At 39.9% G+C, this 27,554-nt stretch overlaps 1 protein-coding gene across 13 annotated transcripts in view; it reads right to left on the bottom strand.

Moving 5' to 3' along the window:
• Positions 1-27,554, bottom strand: part of trip12 (thyroid hormone receptor interactor 12) — a 160,237-nt gene that overhangs the window by 34,859 nt on the left and 97,824 nt on the right. For 7 of the 13 annotated variants that reach the window (XM_078205851.1, XM_078205845.1, XM_078205874.1 and 4 more), the window contains 11 exons: positions 27,156-27,312; positions 26,189-26,342; positions 23,896-24,124; positions 21,550-21,668; positions 21,166-21,364; positions 12,438-12,538; positions 9,389-9,563; positions 7,923-8,064; positions 5,549-5,740; positions 3,092-3,243; positions 2,191-2,378 (listed from right to left, as the gene is read on the bottom strand). In XM_078205851.1, the coding sequence (XP_078061977.1) occupies positions 2,191-2,378; positions 3,092-3,243; positions 5,549-5,740; positions 7,923-8,064; positions 9,389-9,563; positions 12,438-12,538; positions 21,166-21,364; positions 21,550-21,668; positions 23,896-24,124; positions 26,189-26,342; positions 27,156-27,312 (1,808 nt within the window). The remainder of the gene's footprint in view (positions 1-2,190; positions 2,379-3,091; positions 3,244-5,548; positions 5,741-7,922; positions 8,065-9,388; positions 9,564-12,437; positions 12,539-21,165; positions 21,365-21,549; positions 21,669-23,895; positions 24,125-26,188; positions 26,343-27,155; positions 27,313-27,554) is intronic. The other 6 variants (XM_078205904.1, XM_078205896.1, XM_078205917.1 and 3 more) reach the window with 3 other exon arrangements.

Below are 27,554 nucleotides of genomic sequence, written 5' to 3' on the forward strand. Positions count from 1 at the left end.
TGCTTCAGTATAATTACAGGAAATCTCTAGACTCCCCATACAGTTTATTTTGCAACCAAGTTACATTGCTATTCACCCTCTGTGAGCAAATGGCCCCAATGATGTCTATCTATCCATATCCTTTCATCCAGTTTATCGACCTGCCCAATCTATTCTTGGATGTTGACAGTTTTGGTCTCAATCACTAACAGAATTGCACAGCCTGAAACAGGGAGAAAAACCAGATTCACTTGCTCTCTGCTCCAAATTTCTCAATTAATCTTCTATCTATAGCCATTCATTCCAGACCCTTCAATTGCTTAAGCCATGTTCTTCCATCCACTGATGCAGATGCTTTTAACACAAATCGCCCTACAAATCTGAAACAACTATATTTCCTCATAACAGGCTGCAGCCTAATGAATTTGTATTTTAGCATCTCCTGCATCTTAATAGCCTTTCTGTAACTTGGAACCCTATACTCATGTGGTGGGGTTTTATGCAAGTTTATAGGCTTGGCTCTTCACTTCTATACTTAGTGATAAAATCTAAGATGTCATAAACTTTTCTTATGACCTAAAACTAAAGTGCTTTGTAAAGCTGTACCCTCAAAATCCTCCTCGCACAGAGCACAGCCTACTTCCATTCATATGATTACCACTTTTTTTTAAAACCAAAATGCATAAACCTCACAATTAGTAACACTGAATTCCATCTGGAATTTTTAGTCCATTTCCCTATCTTGTCAATATCCTTTTGCAGCTTCCTTTGGTTTTCTGAAGGATTGAGAGATTTTATTCCAGCATCAAATATTTGACACCACCCGCTTGAGCAAACAAGTGGCCCAGAACTCAGTGTGGTGGGACACCACAATCCACGGTAAAAAGCTGCCCTTTATTGCTGCTGTTTTCTCTTCTAACCTTTTCATAAGCGAGGTCAGTATTCTACTCCCGCACCCCCCCCTCCCCCCCACCCCGCAGTTCCATACCCCTGAATCTTCAAGCAGTTGAGTCTTTGCGAAAGATTTCACCAAAGTCCATGCAATTCCATCCAGCATACCAGCACACTTTCCCCATTCAATACATCAGTTATCTCTTCAAAGAATTTTGAAGTTTGTCAAGCAGAATTGTCCCATTTGAAATTCTTGCTGGCTGCTTCTAAGAATTATCTCTATCAATATAGATTGCAATTTCATTGCTGAACTGAGGGGGCTTTAAAAAATCCAAGTATGGCTATTACAATTGATCTGAAACTGACCAGATTTTTCTCCACCTCATTTTAAAAACGGGTACGACTGTGGTCTCTCCTCTGTCCTCCAGCACACAAGTGCTAATGTAGCTTTTCTAACACACTGGCAATTTCCTCCCTCATTTCCAACCAGATTCAGGGTGGATCTGGTCAGGCTTTCATCTCATTTAGAAAACTAACTTCTCAAAAATTTTTCTTTGATCCATCATAAAATTGCTGATCTTGCTTGCAAACACTTCAGGATTCACTCTTTTCTAATATTTGTCTCTCCAGTAAAGACTTGTGGTACCTAATGAGCCCAAATTTGGAGTGCAACTAAACAACAGTGATTGGCCAGGGAATGGCCCACAGTTTGGTAGCTGAAATTTCATTTACAGATCCCAATCTCAGTTAGAGTGGTATTGATGAAATGTTCCAGCTGAGATGCTTGTTACAGAGAGTACAGGGTCAAGCCCACACTTTAACTATTTGCTACTGCCTAGCTACAAAGAAGCACTGATAATGACCAAAGAGCATGTTGGTGGTTTGTCCTTCACCCATGATAGAGGTTTTACGTCCTGTATTCAGATTTCTAACAAGCTGAAAGAAACAAGAATAAACCACTAAAAATTCAAAATACTTCTAAATTGTGGATTCAGGACCTCCAACCTTTTTGCCTGAGGCATTACAACTTAAAGTAGCCAGTTCAACAGTTTCTCTTAATTCTGATTTAGCTTCTCATTGATAGTTAGCATTTGAAATCACTACATAATATTTAGACATCAAAAACTCCTAAGTTAAGCCAGGCTATACTGTAGATTTTAAAAAATTTGATTGTTGCTAAAACAGTGAACATTCAATGGTGCTGTTTTTTTGCCAAGAGTCACCTACCCACAAATGGATTTGTACCCCATCACAATAAATCATCAATATTGAACATTATTATGCCTGCAGCATAAGAAAAAGTATAAAATAAAGTTTTACTGCTTAACACAGAAATAAAGCAGCCACCACCTCTGACGACAAGATAGCGCTCAATAGCCTGTACTAAAGCCAATGGATCGATCTTCACAGGACCACCCTTCCATTGCTTGACGTTGGTACTGTCTGGATGTCTCTGCAGCTGGCATTTTAACTGGTGCGTATTGAAGAATTTCAGGGCCTGTGATCCTCTGATGAATGAGGAAAAGATTGTGTTATGAAGTGAAAAAGAATGTTTTCGCACAGGCATTATTTGTACAGAACTTTTCCAATCAATCATTACACAAACAACAGGGAGGTTATGAGTAACAGTTCGTCTCTGTACATAAACCTAACAGAACACTTTCAAAGAATAATATTTTGGTCAATCCCCATTTTCCCCAAGTCAATCCACATCAGGAACTATAGAGTCCATCGGATTATCCCACAGAATGGTATCAGAAGTTCTAAATAAGGGCTGGAACCTTCCTAACCGCAAAGGACTAATTTAAAATGGGTAAAAATCAGGTGGGCGAGCAATTAAAATGGTCACAGCAACCTTAGTCCCTCCAATCCCACTGCTTTCCCACAGGTCGCAATTTTAATTTGCTCATTTGAGCAGATGCCAAAGACTCCCACCACTAATCAAGAATTTACTGCAATTTCATTTCAAGGCTTCCTCGCTAGGCGAATCTGGCACAAGGGGAGTTAGGCTAGAAGGTAGTTAGTTTTTTGCTCAAGTTCCTTGTGGAATAATAGCACAGGGAGTGCTCCTGGCTGCACAAGGAAACTACAGGCCTTCCTTTCCCAAGCATTATGCCTTATATTACGTAGATTAATTATCCACACACACCGACTTTCTTTAAATTGCAATATTTAGTATAGTATAGTATTTAGTAAAGTCAAATTAGTACACCATTAATACCTGCTTCCTGTTCCATTCCCACTCGGAAAATCATGCACCTTCACAGGAAATTGCTCCATCTGGCTCAGACAGTTGTTCATTTTGTGCACCAGGGCAAGCAAAGGCCCATTGCCTAGAGGTTCTAGTCGACCAAGAGGTTCCTCTCCTGGGGGCTGCAGGATTTGAAGTACATGAAAATCCATGACAATTCTATTTTTCTCCAACCTTCATATCTAATGGTATAGCTAATATTCTTCATTCAGTTAAACTATATTTCTTAACTGACCAGATGTTTAAAAGAAGTTATATGGGAGGAGTTAAAATAAGAATATGTAACACCAATGATATGACCATCATGCACAAAATTCTTGAGACAAAACAATTTGAAAGAGACAGTTGAGAACTACAAGTAATAGTTGCCCATTTGAGGACAGGGATCCTTCGTCTTAATGGTACGTTATATCACACTCTATAAATAGGCTTGTGACAGAAGGAATACTATCCATTAGATCCAGTTGCTTATATCTTAGCCTATAACCCGTTAATTATCCTGAGAGTTACCACTGGAGGCAAAGAAGTTCATAAAATACCTTGGTGAGCAGACAAAAGCATTCAAATACCATGGCAATGCACCAACATAATTAAAAGGATAGAGTGTGCAATTAAAGCAAATTGAAAAAAGTTGTCACACGTCTTTCAGCCAAAAGGATTCTGCTTCCAGTCAAAGCAAGCTGGTTTAAAGCAAACCAAATATCTTGGGTGAGTAAAAACCATCAGCAGCCAAATCTAGAAGAATCAATTTTTCCATAAGCAATGACTTTAATTACACCAAGAAGCCAAAATTGTATACAGTTAAAAATAAGATTTGAAGAGTTAAATCAGCACAATGAAGTTTTATCAAGAGTCATGAAATTAGGAAGAAATTTGCTTTCCCTCCGAGTACTTGCACTGTGATTTAGTCCTGGAGCTGGAACTGTGCATCAGGGATTTGCTGGGATATTTTTACACCTCATTTCCCTCCCCTCTGGCTATACGCTGCTTATGTGCATCCCTCAGTAGGAAGTTTGAAGAGACAGGATTCTGAGTTTTGATGGTTGACACTCAGAAAATACCCCTCAACAAGAAAGGGTTTGACTCTCATTTGACTGTTTGGGGCTTAGTCTTAAAAACACAAGCAGTTAACAGGCATGTATGTTAATCTCTCTCAATCTAATGCTGGCAAGTCTTCAGCCTGAGAGATCTGGTAAATCCCAATGTTTTACATTATAAATTCCACTATGCTTTTCCATTTAAATGATTTACCCAACTCAATTTGCAAGTCCATGGTAACACCTTCCCTCTTCCAAGTTCAGTATTTTGTGAATTTAACCAGTCTGCATTGAAGATCTGAACTCAGATCAATTAATCAAACTGAGACATTGATTGAGAAACATGAAGATCTAATTAGGATACTCCATTCAAGGTCCTCAAACCCTCACTGCTTTCTAAACTTCTTACCAGCTCCAGGGTTTACCCTGAATCTGCATTAGTGATGTTAAACAGCAAAAGGATGGCCAAAAAAATATGCTACTGCAAACTGAATTCCAAACTATCGCTATTGCTCAGCAATGCAGTACTTCTTTTGGCCCTCGGACATACGTCTCACTGCCAACAACGGACAACAAATTGCACTCAAGAGCACAGAAGACTTTTTAAAAAATATATCAATACTATAAAAAAAACTGGCTGAATAGTGGATAGCATCGCAGAAGTAATTATCAATGGGAACAGTCCCCATTTGATTGAATATGAAAAATACACTAGGTGGCTAAACATGTACTGCCACTAGGAGGGGAACACTGTAGTTCCCCCTTCTAATACACATAGATGGCTTGTTCAACTTCATAGTTATTAATACAGATCCATGCGTCAGTATCTGATGCTTAAATTGATTTTACCTTATTTTTAAAATGGGGGACAGGTCAAACTTGTAATGTGCAAAATACAACAAACTGAATTAAGAAGCAATTAACTGTACATAGCAACGAGATCCTACTGACATTCTCCACTAATCTCATGGGTGATGTTAGTAAGGCCATTTTTTAACTGTCCATCTTCAGTTGCCTTGAAATGGTGATGGAGCACCTTGAAGTGTTGCAGCCTTTTATTGTAACATGTTCCCTGTCACTTCAGAATTGTGACACCCTTTTGGATGTGATAAAATACTTGTTTGTAATGAAAACATTGATACACTAGTTGATTCTATTTCCACTAATAGATTTTCCCCAAGAACTTTTATTTGTAACAACTGGTTGCTTAAATACATTCCTCTTAATTTACTGAAATAACACATGAAGGCAAATTGATGAATGAGGGGATATGTTGTCTCGCACACCATCAGTTTAAGTTGGGAGTTAAGCAAACCAGATGCAATGACAACTAGATAAGAAATTAATAGGAATAGACAGATGAGCAAATAAGTCAGAAGTTACTACTCACTGGACAACCATAGAAAACATGAAGGAACCTCCTCAACCTGACATGTCGGTTCACAAGGTCTTTATCACTTCTTGAAGTCAAATACAGCAACAACTGTTTTACAAAACCACTGTGCTGGATTTCGAAGGAGGATACATCAGACTCCGAGACTATTGAGCGGATATCTAAAAGGCACTCAATCCCACCATCCACCTTTGGAAAAAAATACCATGTTTGCATACAAAGTTGTAACACTTAAAACAATGCTGCTTAAATAATGTTGTACAATTAAAATAATTATTGTACCTATTTTAAAGAATGACTTGCATATAATTGGTATGCAACTTGAAATGGCTGGCAGGGAGCATTTTCCACACAAATGCTTAAAATAACCTGTTATATTTCCATTTTATATTCTTAAAAGGTCTGCTATTCTGAGGCTCTGCTTACACCTCTGATATCTTCAGTGATAAATAAAACTATGATGAGCCTTATACAACTTTTCCACTTTAAAAATAATCAATCACTGCTTCAAACGTGGCTTGAAAGCTGCACAAAACTGCAGAACATGCACTGTGCATCATTGAACCATTGCTTGGAAGATGTCAATTATGGGGTAGGCCACATTACAGTTCAAGAGCAAGACGTCAAGGGTAGCAATCTCAGGCTTACGTTCAGTGTGCAAAGCTGTATTACGTGGAGGGGGGAAATATAAAGGCGTCATTGCATACCTTAACAGTACTAAAGGAAGATGCTCAAAGTTTTGGGTATTAGGCGAATTGTAATAAAAAAGGAAGGTATATAGAAGCATCCAGCTTCATTTGAACCAAAACGGCAAGTCCTGAAAATGATCAGAATTCTCTTAGCACACAAAGCAGCCATTCAGCAACTTGTACCTGCATCAGTTTGATGAAACCTGGTGTCATTCCCTGATTTCTTAAATTTTCCTTATGCCAGGGAGTCATGCACTGCTGGTGGTGGTGTTACAGAACACTAAGGCAGAGTTGCTGTGGCAACATGCATGTTGTAGTCTGGTACTGTGGATAGTGATGGTACAGACTTCAACTTTCTTTCCATCACATGGCTGGTCTGGAATTTCTCTTGCTTTTACTATCTGCTACTGGTGTTAAGTATTTGTAGGTTAACAATCAATGTGTTCGGCCATGTCATGAATGTATCTTCCTTGGCCATCAAGCCCCATGGGTTGGGACTTGAACCCAGAGCTTCTCTAATGGAGGCAGGAATGCTATCCACTGCATCATATGTCCCTTTCATACACAACCCCACTTCCCAGTGTTTCTAGGACAGGCCCCATTTAGGAAAGATACTTAGTAATGGTCTGAAGTTTGCATTTCCTAAAAAGGAGATAAAAAGATGGAAAAACTACCCAGAGAGGGATATGAAACACAGAAGTTCATGATCGAAGCAGTTACGACTGCCAACATTTCAAGACACAGTAAGAAGTCTCATCTGCATGCACTCCGAAAGCTCCAAATAAACCTGTTGGGCTTTAACCTGGTGTTGAGATTTCTTACCCCAGTCCAACGCCGGCATCTCCACCTCAACACTTCAGGAGGCAAGGTAAATCAATTGGTGTGGAACAGTGAGTACATGAAATTAAAACTACTGTTCACTTGGAAGATAAAGATCTGGTTGCATGTTTGGTGAATTCAGTGTTAATTTTATGCAAGTAAATGCAATTGCTTTTGCTGATACATATTGTTTTGCTACTATAGTACTGAGGGACTGTTGTAGTGTCCGAACTGTTTTTAGGATGAGACGTTAAACTGAGGCCCCATAGATTATCTCAGGTGATGTAAAGGATGTCATGGCACTAATTCCAGAGTTTTTTCAATACCCTCAAAAGATTGTAACTCTCAACCAATATCACTAAAATATATTACCTCCTGATTTATCTCATTGCGGTTTTACTCAAACTGGTTGAAGACCGCTTGTTACACCAGTGATCAAAGAGTAATCACTGGCTTCGAAGGGTTGAGGACATTGAGATGAAAGATAAAACTAAAAACGCAATTTCTTTCACTAAGTTAAAGGTAGCTGGTTTGCCCAGCAATTCACCAACATGGGAATTTCCCAACTCAGTTGTTGTAGAACGATTGATTACATTAATAAAATATATCGATGCAGAAAAATGGCACATTACTTGTTGAACAAGTGTCTGAATGTCTGATCACCTTCCATTAAGGAATGAAGTATGTTTGGAGATGGCTGGGCATAGGAGGGAAATCACTAACCAGATATGATTCCTGTGTATATTGGGATTACAACTCAATATAGAAACTGAAGAATTATACTGTTAGGACAGCCACTTCAAGTTGCAGCCAATGATCTAAATTAACAATTCGTACTGCTTTCAAAAGCTTCTAATTCAGACCTGCAAACTGAGTTGTTCAGTGGCAGAGCAAAGTCTCTGAAGTACATTCAGTGCTGGATTGCTTGCATCCACATTCTCGGAGGTGAAGTAACGATCAACAAATTTATGGGCTTGTTCCTTTATCCACACTTTTATCTTCTCTCTGAAAGAAAAGTTCTTTCACAATCTAGTGCCAACACAAACAGACCAGAACATCACTTAATACCAGTTTGTCTCTAATGCATCATGCTAGTAATGCTCCAAGTTAGTCTACATAAAATCTAACATCTTTCAGCGTTCTTCCAAATAGACTGCCACCTTCAAGTACAAATCCTGCCTTCTTCTGGGAGAAAAACAGAAAAAGGATGACATTTCCACACTGCTACAGGTAAATGCTTTGCAGCTATTGCATTTTGATCATGCCCTTCCTTTTATTTCCCAGAAGATATACTCAAGATGCAACTACAGTAGAGAGCACTGCAAGAATACAACACTATAGTGAGTTCACACCTAGTTAGGTCAGGGAAATGAAAAACTGGCCATCTGTGGGTATCAAATGATTATAAAACTAGGTGGTTCTACATAGCCAGCTAGCTTCAACACGATGGTTGAGGACTCTGGGTCTGTACTCGTTGGGAGTTTAGAAGGCTGAGGGGGGGAATCTTATTGAAACTTACAGGATATTGCGAGGCCTGGATAGAATGGACGTGGAGAGGATGTTTCCACTAGTAGGAAAAACTAGAACAAGCGGGCACAACCTCAGGCTAAAGGGATGATTCTTTAAAACGGAGATGAGAAGGAATTTCTAAACCGGAGTGGTGAATCTGTGAAACTCTTGGCCACAGAAGCTGTGGAGGCCAGGTCATTGAGTCTCTTTAAGACAGAGATAGATAGGTTCTTAATAAGGGGATCACCGGCTATGGGGAAAAGGCAGGAAAATGGGGTGAGAAAAACAATCAGCCATGATTGAATGGCAGAACAGATTCGATGGGCCGAGTGGCCTAATTCTACTCCTATGTCTTATGGTTAAAGTCTGTGTGAGTTTATTCCAGGTGCTCCGGTTTCCTCCCACAGTCCAAAGATGTACAGGTTAAGTTGATTGGCCATGCTAAATTGACCCTAGTGTCAGGGGGATTAGCAGGGTAAATATGTGGGGTTATGGGGATGGGGCCTAGGTGGGATTGTCATTGGGGCAGACTCAATGGGCCAAATGGTCTCCTTCTGGACCATAAGGATTCTATTCTATGCTATTATCTACACTAATAAAACTTGTGCGGCAATTAATTTGCTACGTTATAGTACACAACGTACTGTTGAGTTAGCTTAAATGATTAATGTTACATGCATTTCAGTTGATGCTTGGGAGATCGCTATTTTAATCAAAAATGACTGAATTTCAGATTTAATACAAGATCATTTAACGCAAGACAGCAATTCAATTTCATCTCTGCTGCACATTTCAAAAGTAAAGGTAAATAATTAAATACCTGTTGTTGGACATGGTGTCCTTTGGGGTGACCCGTGCAATGCCACTAACACCGGCAGCGCGTGCTGGTTCTGCATTGTTGCTGTTGGATTGTGTGCTTAGCCTTCCCCATGTTTTCGGATTCAAGCTTGCAAGAAAGGAAGATTTGGGAGACTGGGTGGCTGTAGGACTTTTTGCTACAATAAAAAAATTCAAATGTTAGCAATAAAGGTAGTATTATGGTTACAACTTTTCAGAAGAACATTTTCTATCAAATTCAAATTTCTCTCTCAAAGGCGGCAAAGTACCAAAGGTGCAGGAAATCTGAAATAGATAACGTTGCCAACATGCTACTAAGCACAATTTCTCACACTGGTCACTTCTACTGCACACAAACCTGCTGTTAACATATCTAACATTGGCCAAATCGTGATATAAATTTGATTTACTTTCACATGTATTATACAGTGAAAAGTATTATTTATGCGTTATGCAGACAAAGCATAACATTCCTCAAGGAAAGGAAAGGAGAGGGTGCAGAATGTAGTGTTACGGTCATAGCTAGGGTGCCGAGAAAGATCAACTTAATGAGGTAGGTAGGTCCATTCAAAAATTTGTCAGCATCAGGAAAGAAGCAATTAAATATGACCATTTTTAAAAGGATCAGGTCAAAATAGTACACACATTAAGCAAATCAAAATAAATTTGGAATTCCTTAAGTGCCCAGACAATTACCCAAACAACCCCAATCATGGTCTACCAGCCTTCGATAAAAAAGTGAAAGAATCCTCATGCCTCAACCAGTGACCTAGGCCAACGACAGCAACAACATAGCATCTTGGGAGCATATTACATCTGCACTGTAACAAGGGAATGATGAATTTGAACTTTAAGGCAAGAAAGTTAAACTGAACAGACTGAACAATTGATATTCCATATCAGTTGAATATTCATTGAGCAAATGAGTTAAAATTTACAGTTTCAGCCATCACACTTATCACAGCACCAAACTATTATTTCACATTAAAATCTCACCACGTCAGTCATTGAAATACAAAATGTGCAAAATGACTTCAGCCTTCATTGGACTAGTGATAACAAGTATTAATTCCCCAGATGCCAGCAAGTGTTCTTTTAGACATGTAATTCAGTACAGCTGGCACTTAGATTTGCAAATGAATTAAATAAATAAATGGGAATAAATGCTGGCCAGTAAGCGATGCCCATGTCCCACAAATGAATATAAAAAATATACAAAGCATGCAAGATCCTCTGCGACTGGATTCTGAGCTTCCTAACCCACAGACCGCCATCAGCAAGGATAGGCAACAACACCACCTCTACAATCATCCGCAACACCAGTGCCCCACAAGGCTGTGTTCTCAGCCCCCTAGTATACTCCCTTATACACCTATGACCATGTGGCCAAATTCCCCTCCAACTCGATTTTCAAGTTTGTTGATGAGACCACCTTAGTGGGTCGGATCTCAAACAATGGTGAGACAGAGTACAGGAATGAGACAGAGAATCTGGTGAACTGGTGCGACAACAATAATCTCTTCCTCAATGTCAACAAAACGAAGGAGATTGTCATTGACTTCAGGAGGCACAGAGGAGGACATGCCCGTCTATATCAACGCGGATGAAGTAGAAAGGGTCGAGAGCTTCAAGATTTTAGGTGTCCAGATCACCAACAACTTGTCCTGCACCCCCTCCCATGCTGACACTGCAGTTAAGAAAGCTCACCAACGCCTCTACTTTCTCAGAAGGCTGAGGAAATTTGGCATGTCAGCTACGACTCTCACCAACTTTTACAGATGCACCATAGAAAGCATTCTTTCTGGTTGTATCACAGCTTGGTATGGCTCCTGCTCTGCCCAAGACCGCAAGAAACTACAAATGGACGTGAAGCCCAGTCCATCACGCAAACCAGCCAATGTAGACATTGACTGTCTACACTTCCCGCTGCCTCTGAAAAGCAGCCAGCATAATTAAGGACCCCACGCACCCCAGACATGCTCTCTTCCACCTTCTTCTGTCGGGAAAAAGATACAAGTCTGAGGTCACGTACCAGCCGACTCAAGAATAGTTTCTTCCCTGCTGCCAAACTTTTGAATGGACTTACCTTGCACTAAGTTGATCTTTCTCTACGCCCTAGCTATGATTATAACACTACATACTTCGCTCTCTCTCCTTTTCTCTATGTACAGTATGCTTTGTCTGTATAGCGAGCAAGAAACAATACTTTTCACTGTATACATGTGACAATAAATCAAAAAATTGATGTTTAGGGATTGTCATAGAGTCAGTTTTACAGCATGGAAAGAGACTCTTCGGCCCATTCTGTCCACGCTGGCCATCAAGCATTTATCTACTTTACTGCACGATCCCTTCAGAACACCACTGGACACAGGCTTCCAGTCACAAAAACAACCTTTGACCATCACCCTCTGCCTCCCACCACTTAGCCAATTTTGGATCCAGTTTCTCAAAAATGGGACACTGATGCCAAAATTGATTTATGGAAGAAGGTGCAAGATAAGATGCTCATATCTGTAAACAATGACCACAAGCAGCTGTGCTGACAGTAGATAGACTGTTAGGCCCCAAGTATCAGGGAGGTGTCAGGAATTTCAGGTTTTGTAAATAATTCTAATTCAAACTATTTAATTCCAGGAGAGAATGGAGTTGACTGTCTAGAGGATAGCTAATTAGCATTCTACCTGGATACAAGGCCTTACGATTCACATTGCCATGAGGAGGACAGTCTATAAAAAGTCACTGTAGTATAGGTAAATCCAAATTGACAATTCTATTTTCAGTCGTTATAATGCTTCATGATACTACAGGTATAGTTTCCATAGTCTCAGATGACCATTGGTTGTGACTGGTGGCGAGTTAACCCAAGGATCACCATACCTCAGGCATGGGGCAAGGTTGAGAAGGCGGGCCTTTATGAATAACCTCAGCTGGTATGAGAACTGAATCTGCAACGTTGGTGTCACTCTGCATCACTAACCAGCTGTCCAGCCAACTGAGCTCATGCGACCCTGACAATACAGGAGTCATACCTTGATTGTCAACTTTGTCATCATCTCTCGGAGGTGAATACTTCGTCCTCCTTGTTACACGTTTTGGCAATCTTTTCCTCTTTAAGACATCACTTAATCGTCTGAAAAAGCAAGCAAGTTTCTGAGTCATTAAAAGCCTGCACAATAGCTTGTGACATTTCTGAAAAGTCCCCAGTCACTTTACAGAACAAGATATGGTTATTACTGTTACCTGGGTAACTAGGGCAACAATTTTATACACATAGTCCCATAAATAGGAATGAGACAAATTATCAGGTAATCGGTCTTTGTGATGTTGGTAAAGATAGCAACGGTTGACAAGACACGAGGAAAAAACATGACAGTGTACCTATATCTTACAGCTGCTTCACATATTACGCATTTGGCAGGAGTGACATGCTCAGATTTTCATTATGCCTTCATCAGTCCAACTGAGTGTGCTGATGCAAGCTGGACTGCTTCCAGAAGGTGCTCTGGCATCAAGTTTACACAGCAACACCACAGCCAACACAAAAGTTCATTTTTGAACTTAGTGACATTTTGTGTCAACGTTCTATTCTTGGAGTAATGATAGCAGACTGAAATGAACCAGATAATCTGGTCAGGAAAGCCAGATATATAAAACTCGTATAGAGTCAATCTTAAAGCTTTATACCCAATTATTTTATATATTTACATTTTAAAATATCTTTATAATTAAAAGTATAGGATAAATATAGTATTTTACAGATAAAAATCCATTTTTACATTGAGCATTTTGTCACCAACTGATTTTGAAGAGAGATTGATATTCCACTAACTGTTGTGGTATGAGAGATAGACATGTAGGGATTTAGAACATTCTTTCTGGCACCATTTACTTTTTGGTTTGTAGATAACTCCATTACCTGTTTTAATCTATTTCCAACCAGCAAGTTTAAAATAAATGGCTTGAGGCACCACAGTTATGCAAACTTTTACATCACTGATCAAAGTATAGCTTGCTCAATACAGAATTTCCGCAAATCTATTAGATACAAAAGTTATGCAGGCTTGAGCTACAGTAGGCTTTTTGATTGATAGCCCTCTCCCTCAGTCATCATCAGTTAAACCAATAATCTGATCAGCTATCTCGCTTCTGCTTTCAGGGAACTCTCCGTGTGCAAAACCACTGCCACATTTTTGTACATTACACTTCAAATGCACTTTACACTCTGAAGCAATGCAGGATGTCTCAAGGTTGTGCAAAGTATTATAAAAGTGCAAGTTTTTAAAATTTACTTTGAGGGTTCATTAATTGTGTTGTCCAAGACCAACAAACATAGATGTCTGATGATGTGTCATAGATCTCAAACGTTAACTCTTTCTCCCTCCACAGATGCTCCAGATCTGTTTTAGAGTTTCCCATTGTGTATTTTAGATTTCGAGCATTTACAGGTTTGTATGTTTGCAATTGTAGATGCCTTGATTTCTACTTTAAGCATATACATTCAGATGTTGCAACGGGCAGGGTTTTTTTTTTGAGGGGTGCTAGTTTCTGCAAATAAAATCTCAGCTTTCACAGAAGCAGATACGTCTAATATTTGGATAAGCATTTGGATAAAATCTAAATCTTTAATCAATACAATTACCCATACTTATGATCAAAATTGCTCTATTAGTCTTAGTCCTCCAGTCTAGTCTAATCAGTTGAATCACAAAGCAATCAGGAGCAGAGTGCGGGTGACTTTTTATTCTTTTCTTTTACCTCCAATAGCTGGAGAGTGATTATTTTATTTCTAAGCTAGGAACCTGAAATTTGCCATTAGGTTAGACTGACATGGCAAGAGTAGTATGCTGTGACTGCAACATGTGGGAGCTTGTGGAAAGCATTACAACTTCAGAGAAACATATTTGCATCAAATGACTGCAGCTCGACTCGCTTCAGCTCAAGAGTTGTTGAGCTGGAGTCTGAGGGGGGCATCCCAGAGAGGGAGTTACCTAGACACCTTGTTTCAGGAGGCAATCACACTTGTCAAGTTAAGCAGAGTTGGTCAGGTGTAGGATGTGGCTGAGATCCCAGATGTGATGCAGAGCAGCCTCAACCCTCGACTTGGGATAGCAAGTACGAGATACTTGATGAGTAAACTAATACTCTTGAAGAGGAGTCATATGGATTCGAAACATTAACTCTGTTTCTCTCTCCACAGATGCTGTTGAGTTTTTCTTTCCAGCATTTTGATTATATTTCAGATTTCCAGCATCCACCGTATATTGCTTTTATTAGATTATGCAAGCAAAACAACTAGCACTATGGTGCAGGAACCTGTTCAAGTGATGAGAGGAGTGAAAAGGAATACAGTACGACAAGGGACAGCACAGCCAGTCAGAGGACCAGCAGAGCCTCTTTGCAGATTAGAGAATTCAACATGTGACTCAGGAGTGTTGCGGGAAGAAAGGCTTTTGACTCAAACTGGCACCAGTACTCAGGAAAAAAAGAACTTTTGTTGGGAATGGGCTATATTTAAACCAGGCTCAGACCTGTGCCCTAGTGAATTGTATAACTAGGATTGTTAATAGCACTTTAAGCTAAAAGGTGTAGTGGAGTGGAGCAGTCGGGAGAAGGAGTCAGTGAAGGGAGGTTTAATAAGCTAAAAGTCAAAGCAATAGAATACTGCACCAAATTTGGGTAGAAGACTAGCAGCTTGGGATACAAAGCATTTACCAGTAATATTGCATTCACAAATAAAAAGGTCCATGCAAAGAATAGCAGCATAGAAGTAAAATTAAAGGGTCTTTATCAAAATGTGCAAAGCATTCATAATCAGATAAATTAGTAGCACAAGAAATAAATATTTTACATCAAATTGTCATTACAGGCATGACTACAAGGTGACCAAAGTTGGGAAATAAATATTACAGGGTAAACATTTGCAAAAGACAGACTGTAAAGGATGACACAAGGACAGCAATAAGAAACGATTTTGTCTCAGAAGATCAGGAAGTAAAACGTATGGTGAGAAATTAACAAGGGTTGGGAAAAATTGGTGGGAGTAGCATATGGACCTTTTAACAGTCATTATACCTTTGCAAGATGGGATGCTCTTTTGGAGAGTCAGTGAAGACCCAATGGGCTGGATGGCCTGTTTCTGCACTGTGTGGATTTTATGAATCTATGAAGAATCAAGAGAGAAAAGGAGCTTGCACCGAGGGGCAATTTAATTATGAGGGATTTTAATCTTCATATATACTGGGTAAATCATATTAGCAATCTAATCTGAAAGCAGAGTTTGTTGAATGCTTTCACAAGAGCTTCAGGGAACCACAGGCTTGTTAGCCTGACAGCAGGCAAATGATGAATCTCTGTTAAGGAAGTCTTAATGCACTTGTAAAATCATAGTATCATGTGTCAACATGATTTTAGGAAATGGTGTTTGACAAATTTATGAGAGCTACTGGAGGATGTTAGTAGGCTAAACAAAGGAAACCAGTCACCGTATATTTGGATTTCCAAAAGGACTTTGATAAAGAATGTAATGTAATGGCTCATAGAATAATGGGTAATAAACCAGCCTCCCATCCACTGACTCTGTCTATACTTCCCGCTGCCTCGGCAAAGCAGCCAGCATAATTAAGGCCCCACGCACCCCGGACATTCTCTCTTCCACCACCTTCCGTCGGAAAACAGATACAAAAGTCTGAGGCCATGTACCAACCGACTCAAGAACAGCCTCTTCCCTGCTGCTGTCAGACTTTTGAATGGACTTACCTTGCATTAAGTTGATCTTTCTCTACACCCTCGCTATAACTAACACTACATTCCGCACTCTCTCCTTTCCTTCTCTATGAATGGTATGCTTTGTCTGTATAGCATGCAAGAAACAATACTTTTCACTGTAAGTTAATACATGTGACAATAATAAATCAAGTATCTTAGCATCAATGGAGGATTGGTCATCAGACAAGAAGCAAAATGGGATAAATGGGGTATTAGAGTTGACAGGTTCTAACTGGTGGAATGCCTTGAGGACCAGTGCTGGGGCCTCATCTATTTACAATCTATATGAACGATTGACAAAAAGACCAGAAAGTAATATGTCCAAGTTTGCTGAAAGTACAAAGTTAGTGGGAATTTGTTTATGAAGACAAACAATGATATAGACAGGTTAGGTGAGCAACCAAGGGGACAGATGGAATATAATGTGTGGAAAAGTGCGATTATTCACTTTAGTAGCAGAAATAGAAAAACAGAATACTTTTTAAAACAGGGTGAAATTTCTAAATGTTGATGTTCAGGGAGGTGGGTAGGCTTGCATAGAGAGCACAAAGTTAACATGCTGGTAAAACAAAACGCTGCAAAGCATTATAAACAGGTTAGGTGAGCGACCAAGGGAGACAGATGGAACAAAATGCGATTATTCACTTTGGTAGCAGAAATAGAAAGCAGAAAAATCTGTCTGATGAAAGAAAATTGCATCTTGGCCTTTATTGCAAGGGGACTAGTGTACAATAATAAGTCTGTTAAAATTATATAGGGTTTTGATGAGAGCACACCTGGAGTAGTGTGTGCAGATTTGGTCTCCATATTCAAGGAAGGACAGAATAGAACATAGAACATAGAACATTACAGCGCAGAACAGGCCCTTCGGCCCACGATGTTGCACCGACCAGTTAAAAAAAAAAACTGTGACCCTCCAACCTAAACCAATTTCTTTTCGTCCATGAACCTATCAACGGATCTCTTAAACGCCCCCAAACTAGGCGCATTTACTACTGATGCTGGCAGGGCATTCCAATCCCTCACCACCCTCTGGGTAAAGAACCTACCCCTGACATCGGTTCTATAACTACCCCCCCTCAATTTAAAGCCATGCCCCCTCGTGCTGGATTTCTCCATCAGAGGAAAAAGGCTATCACTATCCACCCTATCTAAACCTCTAATCATCTTATATGTTTCAATAAGATCCCCTCTTAGCCGCCGCCTTTCCAGCGAAAACAATCCCAAATCCCTCAGCCTCTCCTCATAGGATCTCCCCTCCATACCAGGCAACATCCTGGTAAACCTCCTCTGCACCCTCTCCAAAGCCTCCACATCCTTCCTGTAATGTGGGGACCAGAACTGCACACAGTACTCCAAGTGCGGCCGCACCAGAGTTGTGTACAGTTGCAACATAACGCTACGACTCCTAAATTCAATCCCCCTACCAATAAACGCCAAGACACCATATGCCTTCTTAACAACCTTATCTACTTGATTCCCAACTTTCAGGGATCTATGCACACATACACCTAGATCCCTCTGCTCCTCCACACTATTCATAGTCCTCCCGTTAGCCCTATACTCAACACATCTGTTATTCCTACCAAAGTGAATTACCTCACACTTCTCCGCATTAAACTCCATCCGCCACCTCTCGGCCCAACTTTGCAACCTGTCTAAGTCTTCCTGCAAACTACGACACCCTTCCTCACTGTCTACCACACCACCGACTTTGCTGTCATCAGCAAATTTGCTAATCCACCCAACTATACCCTCATCCAGATCATTAATAAATATTACAAACAGCAGTGGCCCCAAAACAGATCCCTGAGGTACACCACTTGTAACCGCACTCCATGATGAATATTTACTATCAACCACCACCCTCTGTTTCCTATCCGCTAGCCAATTCCTGATCCAATTTCCTAGATCACCCCCATTGCACTGGAGGCAAATGAAGATTCACTGGATAAGTTCCTAGGATGAGAGGAATGTCCAATGATGATAGGTTTGGTAAATTGGGCCTATATTCTCTGGAGTTTAAAAGAATGAGGTACTTTTGTTAAAATATACAAGATTCTGAAGGAGCCTGACAGTGAAGCCCATTCCCCGAGCTAGGGAATCTTGAACTTGGAGCAGAGTCTCAGGATAAAGGTCAAATCAGTTAGGACTGAAAGGAGGAGAAATTTCTTTTCAAGGGGGCTGTGGATGCTCCATTATTGTACATTTTCAAGTCAGAGATAGACAGATTTTTGTTGTCTCAGGGAATTATGGATACGGGGAGCAGGATGGAGAGTAGATTTGATGCACAAGATCAGCCATGATTGTGTTGAAGGACAGAGATGGCTCAAGGGGTAATATGGTCTACGTCACTCTCAGCCGTGCTGGTAAGAATCAGACAGTACAGGAGGCCCTTCAGCTCAAGTCTGCAGCAACACATGAGAAACACCCGACCTCCCATCTAATCCCACTTACCAGCACCTGGCCCATAGCCTTGAATCCCAGGAACCTGCCTAGTGAACCTTTACTGTACCACCTTAAATGCAAGTATATCTTCCCTCAAATATGGAGACCAAATCTGCACGTGTTCTCATCAATTGTATACAATTTTAACAGGACTTATTACTGTACTTCAATCTTCTCGCATTAAAGGCCAACATGCCTCTGTCTTCCTAAATACTCATGGCACCTGCATGATAACCGCGCATGTTTACCATTTTCAGTCAACCCTACCAAAACAACTCGAGATTAAAATGAGAAAGTTAGTGCGTGAGAAGTGGTTTGTGCAGTCTGCGAAAGAATCCTGAAGTAATCTATTTTTATGATAGGATTTTAATACAAAATTTCTAATTTTCAACATTGTCTAAGGTCAGAATAACGGAATTTGGGAAAACATCACATTGTTGAAATAGGTGATGCACAGGACGATCAACTTGACAGCCTAAGGCGGCATAAGCTATTTGCAGTAGGCCATGTTAGCTCTCACACACTAACAGTGAAATGGGACTGCATGCTCTTCCTCAACTTTAACAGTTATAACCTTCAGTGTCAAACCAAAAATTGTAGCTTTGGGTAATAGCATGCCTGAAGACAACAAGCTGTATAGCAGAGCTTTCAGAGCAATGTTGATCAAAGTTATGAGCAAAAACAATTTGTTCAAGGTTGCACACATTGTTTGATTAAAAAATAGGTTAGCTTTGTTTGAAAAAGCCTCAGATGTGACAGGTTCTCTTACCTTCAAGTAGAAGTCGAAATGTAAGCCATTTTTTAAAAAAAAGTTGCTTTGCTCTCCTACCTCTAACATGACCAATGTTCTACAGAATGGTTCAATTAGTTGCAAGACAACTTGGGCAAAATATCCCTTTGTTGCTGATTAGGCAAGACATTGGAACCTATCCAGACCACAAGTCCAGTATTGTCAAGTCAGTTTAGTTTTAGTGGTAACTGTACAGTTAAAAAAAGTTCATCAGTTGTCACCTTATTAAAAGTCTCCATCAGAACTCAACATTGCCTGCCCCACTACCCAAAAATGTGTGTGAAGCATCCTTAAAAAGATACTGCCCAAGCTGTAGGACTGATCTTGTGAGCAGATGGAGACAAACCTGGAATTAAGAACAGATGATAATGAAGTGCTAGCTCCAAGTTGCATTATATTCTTGATCTAAAGGGTCTCGGTTTGCTTGGGCATGTAGAAGAGGTGGAATCAAGTAAGGTTCGACAATAGGCAAAATGTGTCATCACCATGACATGCATTTAATACACTAGGAGCGGATGTCAAAGCAAATGGGAAATACGTTTACCCGCAAAAAAAAAGTTTTAGTTTCTATGTATTAAAAAATCCTGAGCGACAGATTCCACCCTAAATAAGACATCAATTTCAGATCGCTACGTTGGTTTTGCTCGGGTCACGTTGCTCCCAATAGACTTCTGTCAAATTACAAAATTGATTTGCTTCCATTTGTTGAGAGTTCAGTAATCAGATAAACTAAATATTGCCACTTTTTATTGCTTCCCCTGCTCCCCATACTAAACGTTAACTCTTGCAAGCCTCCTTGAGCAATCTCGAGGATCTGAGTGGCCTATTCCTGTTCCAAATTCGCATGCTCCCTTGCAGCTAACATAGGCATAGAGGTTGCAAAAGCCAAGTCCTCCAAATGTAAGACAGATTTTATATAGCTGCATGTAAAGCCAAAGGCACACGGGTAAATGAAAGTAAATTTGATCTTGCTTTGATACTGAAGACCCAGTGCCCAGAGAACCAAGACCACAAATTTAAATTTAAAATACAAATCAATAATAGCAGAGCAAGGACAATGATACCCAATCATTAATTCTTCTTTCGACACAAAATATGTACAACTGGTCTTGTTTTGGATGAAACCTGCACTCCAAGACCGTCCCCTATGAAGCACGATGGTTGAATGCAAGCTAATATCTCAACTTACTTTCTGCCGCATTATTCTAATTCATCTACAGTGCTGGCAAAGAGGAACACGCAAAAACAAAATCTAACATTTAGTTACACTACGACTGAGATGTTGGGTATAAAGCTGTTGCTTTGCATTAATGTTAGTTATGGTGTATAAGTAGGCCGAATCAAGATGGAGCCTATCCCAATATCTGAAGGAACAAAATTCCCCTTGAAAGAATTCCTGGACCTATATTCATCTTGTTCTGAAGCCATGTTAGACCTCATCTCTACTTTTACTGAACACAAATGCCGTGCTCCCCTGAACCTTAGTGTTAGTGACATTGGGCAGAAGTTTAAGTCATTGGAATTTTAGTAAAATGAAATTTCAACAATTAAATGTTGACGCATGTCCTTAACTAAAAGTCTTTACCGTCAATATGCCAGGACCAGATGGCAACTCATTTAACAAGATGTCATAAAAATGACCCCTGCCAATAAGTTCATTAGAGATCAGAACACCACAAATAGATTACCACAATCCTAACTTGATAGGAGAGCAAGGAGGTTTGTTGCTTCAATTTGGAAACTTCAAAACTTACCCTTGTGGACTTAAGTCCAAAGAATCATCCATACTTTGGAAACTGGGGGATCCGAGATCTGCAACTGTATTGCTTGCAACATTGGCTGTGCTAATTGTGGCAGCAGTGCTGAGACTTCCTATTCCACTACTACATGCCTTTGGAGGGCTGGTAAGTAGAGTCTCGGACTCTGCTAAATTTTTCACCTGATGCATCACACCTTGCACAAAAACAAAATGTTATTAATATTTTGACCAACATCCAAAATTCTAACCATTTTAGTTACTGTAAAGAAAATTCAATACTTTACCCCAAAATCAAAAGTCATAAAAAAGTAAAAATAAAGTCTGCAAAATATAAAAGCATTCCAATTTTGCAAATGTACAAAATAAAATGATTCCTTACCTTCTCTTCTAAAGTAAACGCTAAATATATCTGGTAACTTCTGCATTAAAATTTCTGCCATCTGTAGTGCTCCTACAACGATCTTGAAATCTTGACTTGATAGCATGGAAGCAATGTGGCTGTTGGGGAATAAGAAAATGACAAATCAGACGCTGGTTCTTAAAGTAGACATTAAAAAACATTTTTATGTAAACAACAAAAGGAATATGTATACATCACTTCAAGTTAAGACTTGTCAAGTAGTTCAGCATTATATTTAAAGTGCATATTGTAAATATGGCCCATTACTAAGTGAGGTATCACACTACTGGGAGAAATTAAATGAAATGCAATGCTTCATTTATGTGAAATTTGAACTGCTTTGTAATGTACTTGTACAAATTTTATGAATAAAGTGTTTTTTTTATCTAGGATGAGATGCTGAGTGGTACTGCAGCGTGAGTAGTATTGAGGAAGCAGGGAGTTCCAAAAGAACTTGGACAGGTTAGGAGAGTGGGCAACGAAGTGGCAGATGGAATACAATGCAGAAAAGTGAGAGTTTATGCAGTTTGGAAGCTGGAATGGAGGCATAGGCTATTTTCTAAATGGGAAAATGCTTAGGAAATCAGAAACATAAAGGGACTTGGGAATCATTGCTCAAGATTCTCTTAAGGTTAACATGCAGGTTCAGTCAGCAGTTAGGAAGGCAAATGCAATGTTAGCATTCAAGTTGCGAGGGCGAGAATACAAGAGCAGGGATGTACTCTTGAGGCTGTATAAGGCTCTGGTCAGACTCTATTTGGAGTATTGAGAGCAGTTTTGGGCCCCCTATCGAAGGAAAGATGTGCTGGCCTTGGAAAAGGTCCAGAGGAGGCTCACAAGAATGATCCCTGGAATGAAGAGCTTGTCGTATATGGGACGGTCTGTACTCGTTGGAGCCTAGAAGGATGAGGGGGGGGGGGGGATCTTATTGAAACTTACAGGATACTGCGAGGCCTGGATAGAGTGGACAGGATGTTTCCATTGGTAGGAAAAACTAGAAGCAGAGGGCTCAGGCTAAAGAGACGATCCTTTAAAACACAGATGAGGAGGAATTTCTTCAGCCAGTGAGTGGCGAATCTGTGGAACTCTTTGCCGCAGAAGGCTATGGAGGCCAGGTCATTGAGTGTCTTTAAGGCAGATAGATAGGTTCTTGATTAATAAGGGGATCAGGGGTTATGGGAAAAAGGCAGGAGAATGGGGATGAAAAACATATCAGCGATGATTGAATGGCGGAGCAGACTCGATGGGCCGAGTGGCCTAATTCTGCTCCTACGTCTTATGGTGAGGCAGCTCCTGCATCGACTCTGTCTTTCTCCACTGGATCCAAGGATATCACCCCATAGTCTACAAAGGGGCTGGAAGCCAAATAAAACCCCATGGGCTGTATGCAATAGTGAGCATTTGATGTGAAATGTTGATTGCAAATATGACCTATTTTAAGTGTATTATTTTAAATGGCACCGCAAGATTGCCATGTATGTATTGAAAGAAATCGACCTGTGCTGCACTTCATGTAATGTCAAATGTGAACTCTTATGCAATGTAGTTTAGTTTTTGAAGTAAAAAAAATTTAAGTCACTAATTACACCTGAAGCTTCTGCTCCAAAGCCCTCTTTTGCAGACAGATGCAAACATTACTCAAATCTATCTAGCGTTTATACTTTAATAGTTGTAATATCGCCAAATAAGTTGACCTGAGGTTTTTATACCAGCCATGCTAAAGACAGCATGAACGGGGACAGAGAAGAGGAAGAGACCAGCTCTTGTAATAAAATTGCTGATTAATGCAAAATTAGAAAAAATATATCAAAGTGTAGGTAGTGCAAAATAATAGTTCAATTTTATGAAAGACACCGCTGTCTTTCACCATGTCATGTCTGAATGCCATCATGAAATGGAAGACTGTCATTAAACATTCAGATGATTAATTTTGACTGGCTTTGGTGCCAATAGGGAAACATTGTAAAATCATGGAAAATGGCCATTCAGCCCATAAAGCCAACAGCTGATTGAAAGCTATCCAATTCATTCCACTGCTCTACTTTCTTCCCTCCATGTATTATCCAATTCCCTTTTAAAAATTATTGAATCTGTTTCCATCACCCTTTCAGATCGCAACTTTTTTTTTGACTCTGTCACTTCTGATTCTTTTATCAATTACTCACCGACCCTTCTTACTCCTAATCAGAGTCATGATCCTACTGGAACAATTGCTCAGCCCTGATGGAATTCTACCCAAGACATTTTCAATATTCAAGCTCTAAATTTTCAGCAGATGTTTCTACATTTCAAAGCTCTTTTAAGCACATGACACTCAATACCAACCTGGAAACAGCATGATTTTTAAGCACATCCTTTAGAAGTTCAGCATCAGCAAAATAAATTATTCTAAGAATTGCTCTAAGGCACTTGTGTCTGACAGCGGGTCCAGCTGATGAACTATACACTTCATATAACACACCAAACAATGTCTTTATAAAGCATTTAGCCAGGTCTGGGTCTTCCCTCATTAGTTGAGCCCGTGCATCATCCTTCCTCGTTTCAGAGTGACCACCTGTATATTAAAAAAAAAGCAGACTTCAGACTGCATTTTTCTGAAAACCCCCATACTCAATGACAGCATTCATTTGACTGAAACAGATTTTAATTGTAACTGCTCTGTTTATACTGTGGGCATGCCCTGTGCCAATTGTGATTGCTTTCATTAAAAAGCAAATAGTTAAGACTCTTCCTAAATCAATATCACTTTTGGCGGTTTAAAATACATTGAAACAGCCAGGCACAACTTAATAATCATAGAAATCATAGAAACCCTACAGTGCAGAAGGAGGCCATTTGGCCCATCGAGTCTGCACCGACCACAATCCCACCCAGGCCCTACCCCCACATATTTACCTGCTAATCCCTCTAACCTACGCATCTCAGGACTCTAAGGGACAATTTTTAACCTAGCCAATCAACCTAACCCGCACATCTTTGGATGTGCGGGTTAGGTTAATGATCATCTTGGCCACAATTAGGCTGGCTCTTGGCATTTATCCTCAGAAGGGAGTTGATTACACAAGACATCATGGGGTGCCATAGAACACTTGCTTAAGCAATATTCAGACCTCTTGTTACAGAAACCTCAATAATACACACGAATTAATCATTTGATTTACAAAGGCACAGAAAATATAGAATTGAGATCTCTTGTTGCAAAACTTCAGACAAAACGTAGGTGAAGGAATTCCCCAATCATGTCTCGCTACTGCAAGTAATTGTAATGGATTTTACACATGTATTTTTGTATTATCACTATACTCTACTCACTGCATTTTCTTGGAAGAAATAACCCTGCTTTGACCAGTTTTGGCCGTGAACTCTGTCTTCGTAAATTGCTGAATTTATGACAGTTTTTCACAAAAATTAAGCCACTAAATTAGGCCAAATGGGAAAGTCAACTGAGAACATATTGTTCAATAATTGTAGTACTTCAATGTGTTAAATCTTCCACCTAGCACGTTATTGCTATATGAAAATGAAAATGTCCAAACAAGCCTTTAAAATGCAGAACATGCTCAGTGTTCATCTTACCACCCTCTTTGGAAATCCTGGATCATAGTAAAGAGGTTTTCTAATTAGCTTGAAACCTACAGCCTAATGTCAAGTCCATAAAGATGTTTGCAGAAGTAAACCAGGTGAACAAAATACTGGAAACAAATAATTTAGCATGTTGCCAGTTAGAGTTGTCAAACATGGCAGCATCCCAGAGTATCCAGCTCCACTATTTTGTGTTGTTTCGAAATTGGTAGCACTTTCACCGAGTCAGAAGTTGTGGATTTAAGTCTTACTCAAGAGACAACATTTAGGCCAACACTCCAATGAAGTACACTACAAGCATGTTTGGTTGGAACATTTTAAAGTGTATTTATTAGTGTCACAAGTAGGCTTATATTAACACTGCAATGAAGTTACTGTAAAAATCCCCTCATTGCCACACTCCAGTTCGGGTCACTGAGGGAGAATTTAGCGGCCAATGCACCTAATCAGCATGTCTTTCAGCCTTGTGGGAGGAAACTGGAGCACCTGGAGGAAACCCATGCAGACACGGGGAGAACGTGCAAACTCCGCAGTGACCCAGGACAGGAATTGAACCCGGGTCCCTGGCGGTGTGAGGCAGCAGCGCTAACTACTGTGCCACCCACATGAAACCAAGATGGATTCAAAGTGGATCCAAAAAGAAATCCCACAACACTATTTGGTATAGTGCTATAATTGTTTCCATCATTCCAGCCAATATTTATCCCCTATTCAAGTTACTAATTACCTGCCCATTACCAACACCACCGTTTATGGGACCTGGTTGAGTACAAAGTTTGCTGCCAATTTTTCTCCTATATTACAGCAGTAGCTACAGTTCAAAAGTTGGATGTAAAGTACTTTGGGATGCTCAAGTCATGAACGGCACATCTTATGAAAGATTATAGTTTTTCAAAAGCAATTTGGTAATCGAGTAGGCTCAAGTTAATAAAGTTACTTGCAATTTTTTTTAAACCAAAAAAGCATCCTCAATGCAGTTTTTTTTTAGAAAAACAGCAATTTGAAATTGAAGATTAATTCACTGGGCAGTACTCACCAGTGTTCGTGTTGGCCAACGGATTGGGTTTTCTCTGAATAGCACGGGCTGTCCCAGTGTCCTCATTGATCTGCTGCATAGAGTTAAAGTCAATAGTATAAACTCGACCCAATGTTGACAAGCTTATTTCATCCTCACCCACTTGATGGGCTGCCTGTGAACAATGTGAACAGACCGTCAAAGCATACAAAAAGATTACTGCAGACCTAAGATTAGACTGCTTGCCAGTGTGTCCGAGGCATTTTGGTCTACATTTACCAGTGTATGCAGGGCACTTCAGCTCCAAGCTTGGAACGCTGGCTCATAAGCACATATATCTACTCACTGCATATCACATACATGCCTGCGCATATAAAGATATGCTGAGTTTCAAGTCTGACTTGATTGTACATAGTAACAGGCAGCAAGAGTGGATGTGCACCATTACAAACTTAATTATGAAACTTGTAACAGTTCTAAGTGTTATTACCAAAGAACATAATACTGCTCTAGATCTCAGTTGAAGCCATTTAGGATTCATTACTCCATTTGGCTCTTCGTATCGCTATTATAGATGATACAAATCAGTGTGAAAATTCTCCTTTGAGGTCATAAGAGAATGAGGCAGGTTCATTTTTTTTTAAATCGCCAAATATAAAAATCTAAAGGAATGAGATTGCACACTGCTAATTTTCAGTGCCAGCTCAGGGTGTATTAGGGGGACAGGGGCGGCTGGAAGTTGTCCAATTTACTTTGAATAATGGTGAGTGCCGATAGCCTCGTTTACTTTCTACAGCAAAATTTAAAGATCTTTGGCTTGCTCATCAGGAACAACCACCAAGCTAAAGCCCTCTCCTATCACTGCAGAATTAAAGATGGAACTTATTTCCCACTCTAATTTCCTCTCCCAACCTCGTGTCCTCCCTCTCCCACCCTCACCTTCACCTTCTCCCTCCCCGTACTGGTTTCGTTTTTGAAGATATTATACCTCAATTATGCGACTATCGATTCGGTTGTATGGATGCCAGAGACCACGATCATCACGCCACTGCCATATTGCACCATCTGTATTTTGAGCACTTCCCTTCTTTAGCATGGTATCAACAGCAAAAATTCCTTCTTTGGGTAGACATGGCATTAATTCACTGCAAGAGAAAATAGATTTGATCACTGAAAATGAAAATTTTAGCAAACAGTATCAAGTATTGGATTTGCCCCATTTATACAGCCAGCTTAGGACAGAAAAATGCACAAACCCGTTCAACTGCCAACGACAACAGATCAAACTTGCATAACGTGATGTAAACAGAAAGCCTCATTATTAAATCCTAATTTTGCTGCCCTTTGAAATGTACATAGCTCAAAAATCCTGTTCATGGAAACACTA

The sequence above is a fragment of the Mustelus asterias genome, chromosome 3 (genome assembly GCF_964213995.1).
Source record: "Mustelus asterias chromosome 3, sMusAst1.hap1.1, whole genome shotgun sequence".
Taxonomy (NCBI): domain Eukaryota; kingdom Metazoa; phylum Chordata; class Chondrichthyes; order Carcharhiniformes; family Triakidae; genus Mustelus; species Mustelus asterias.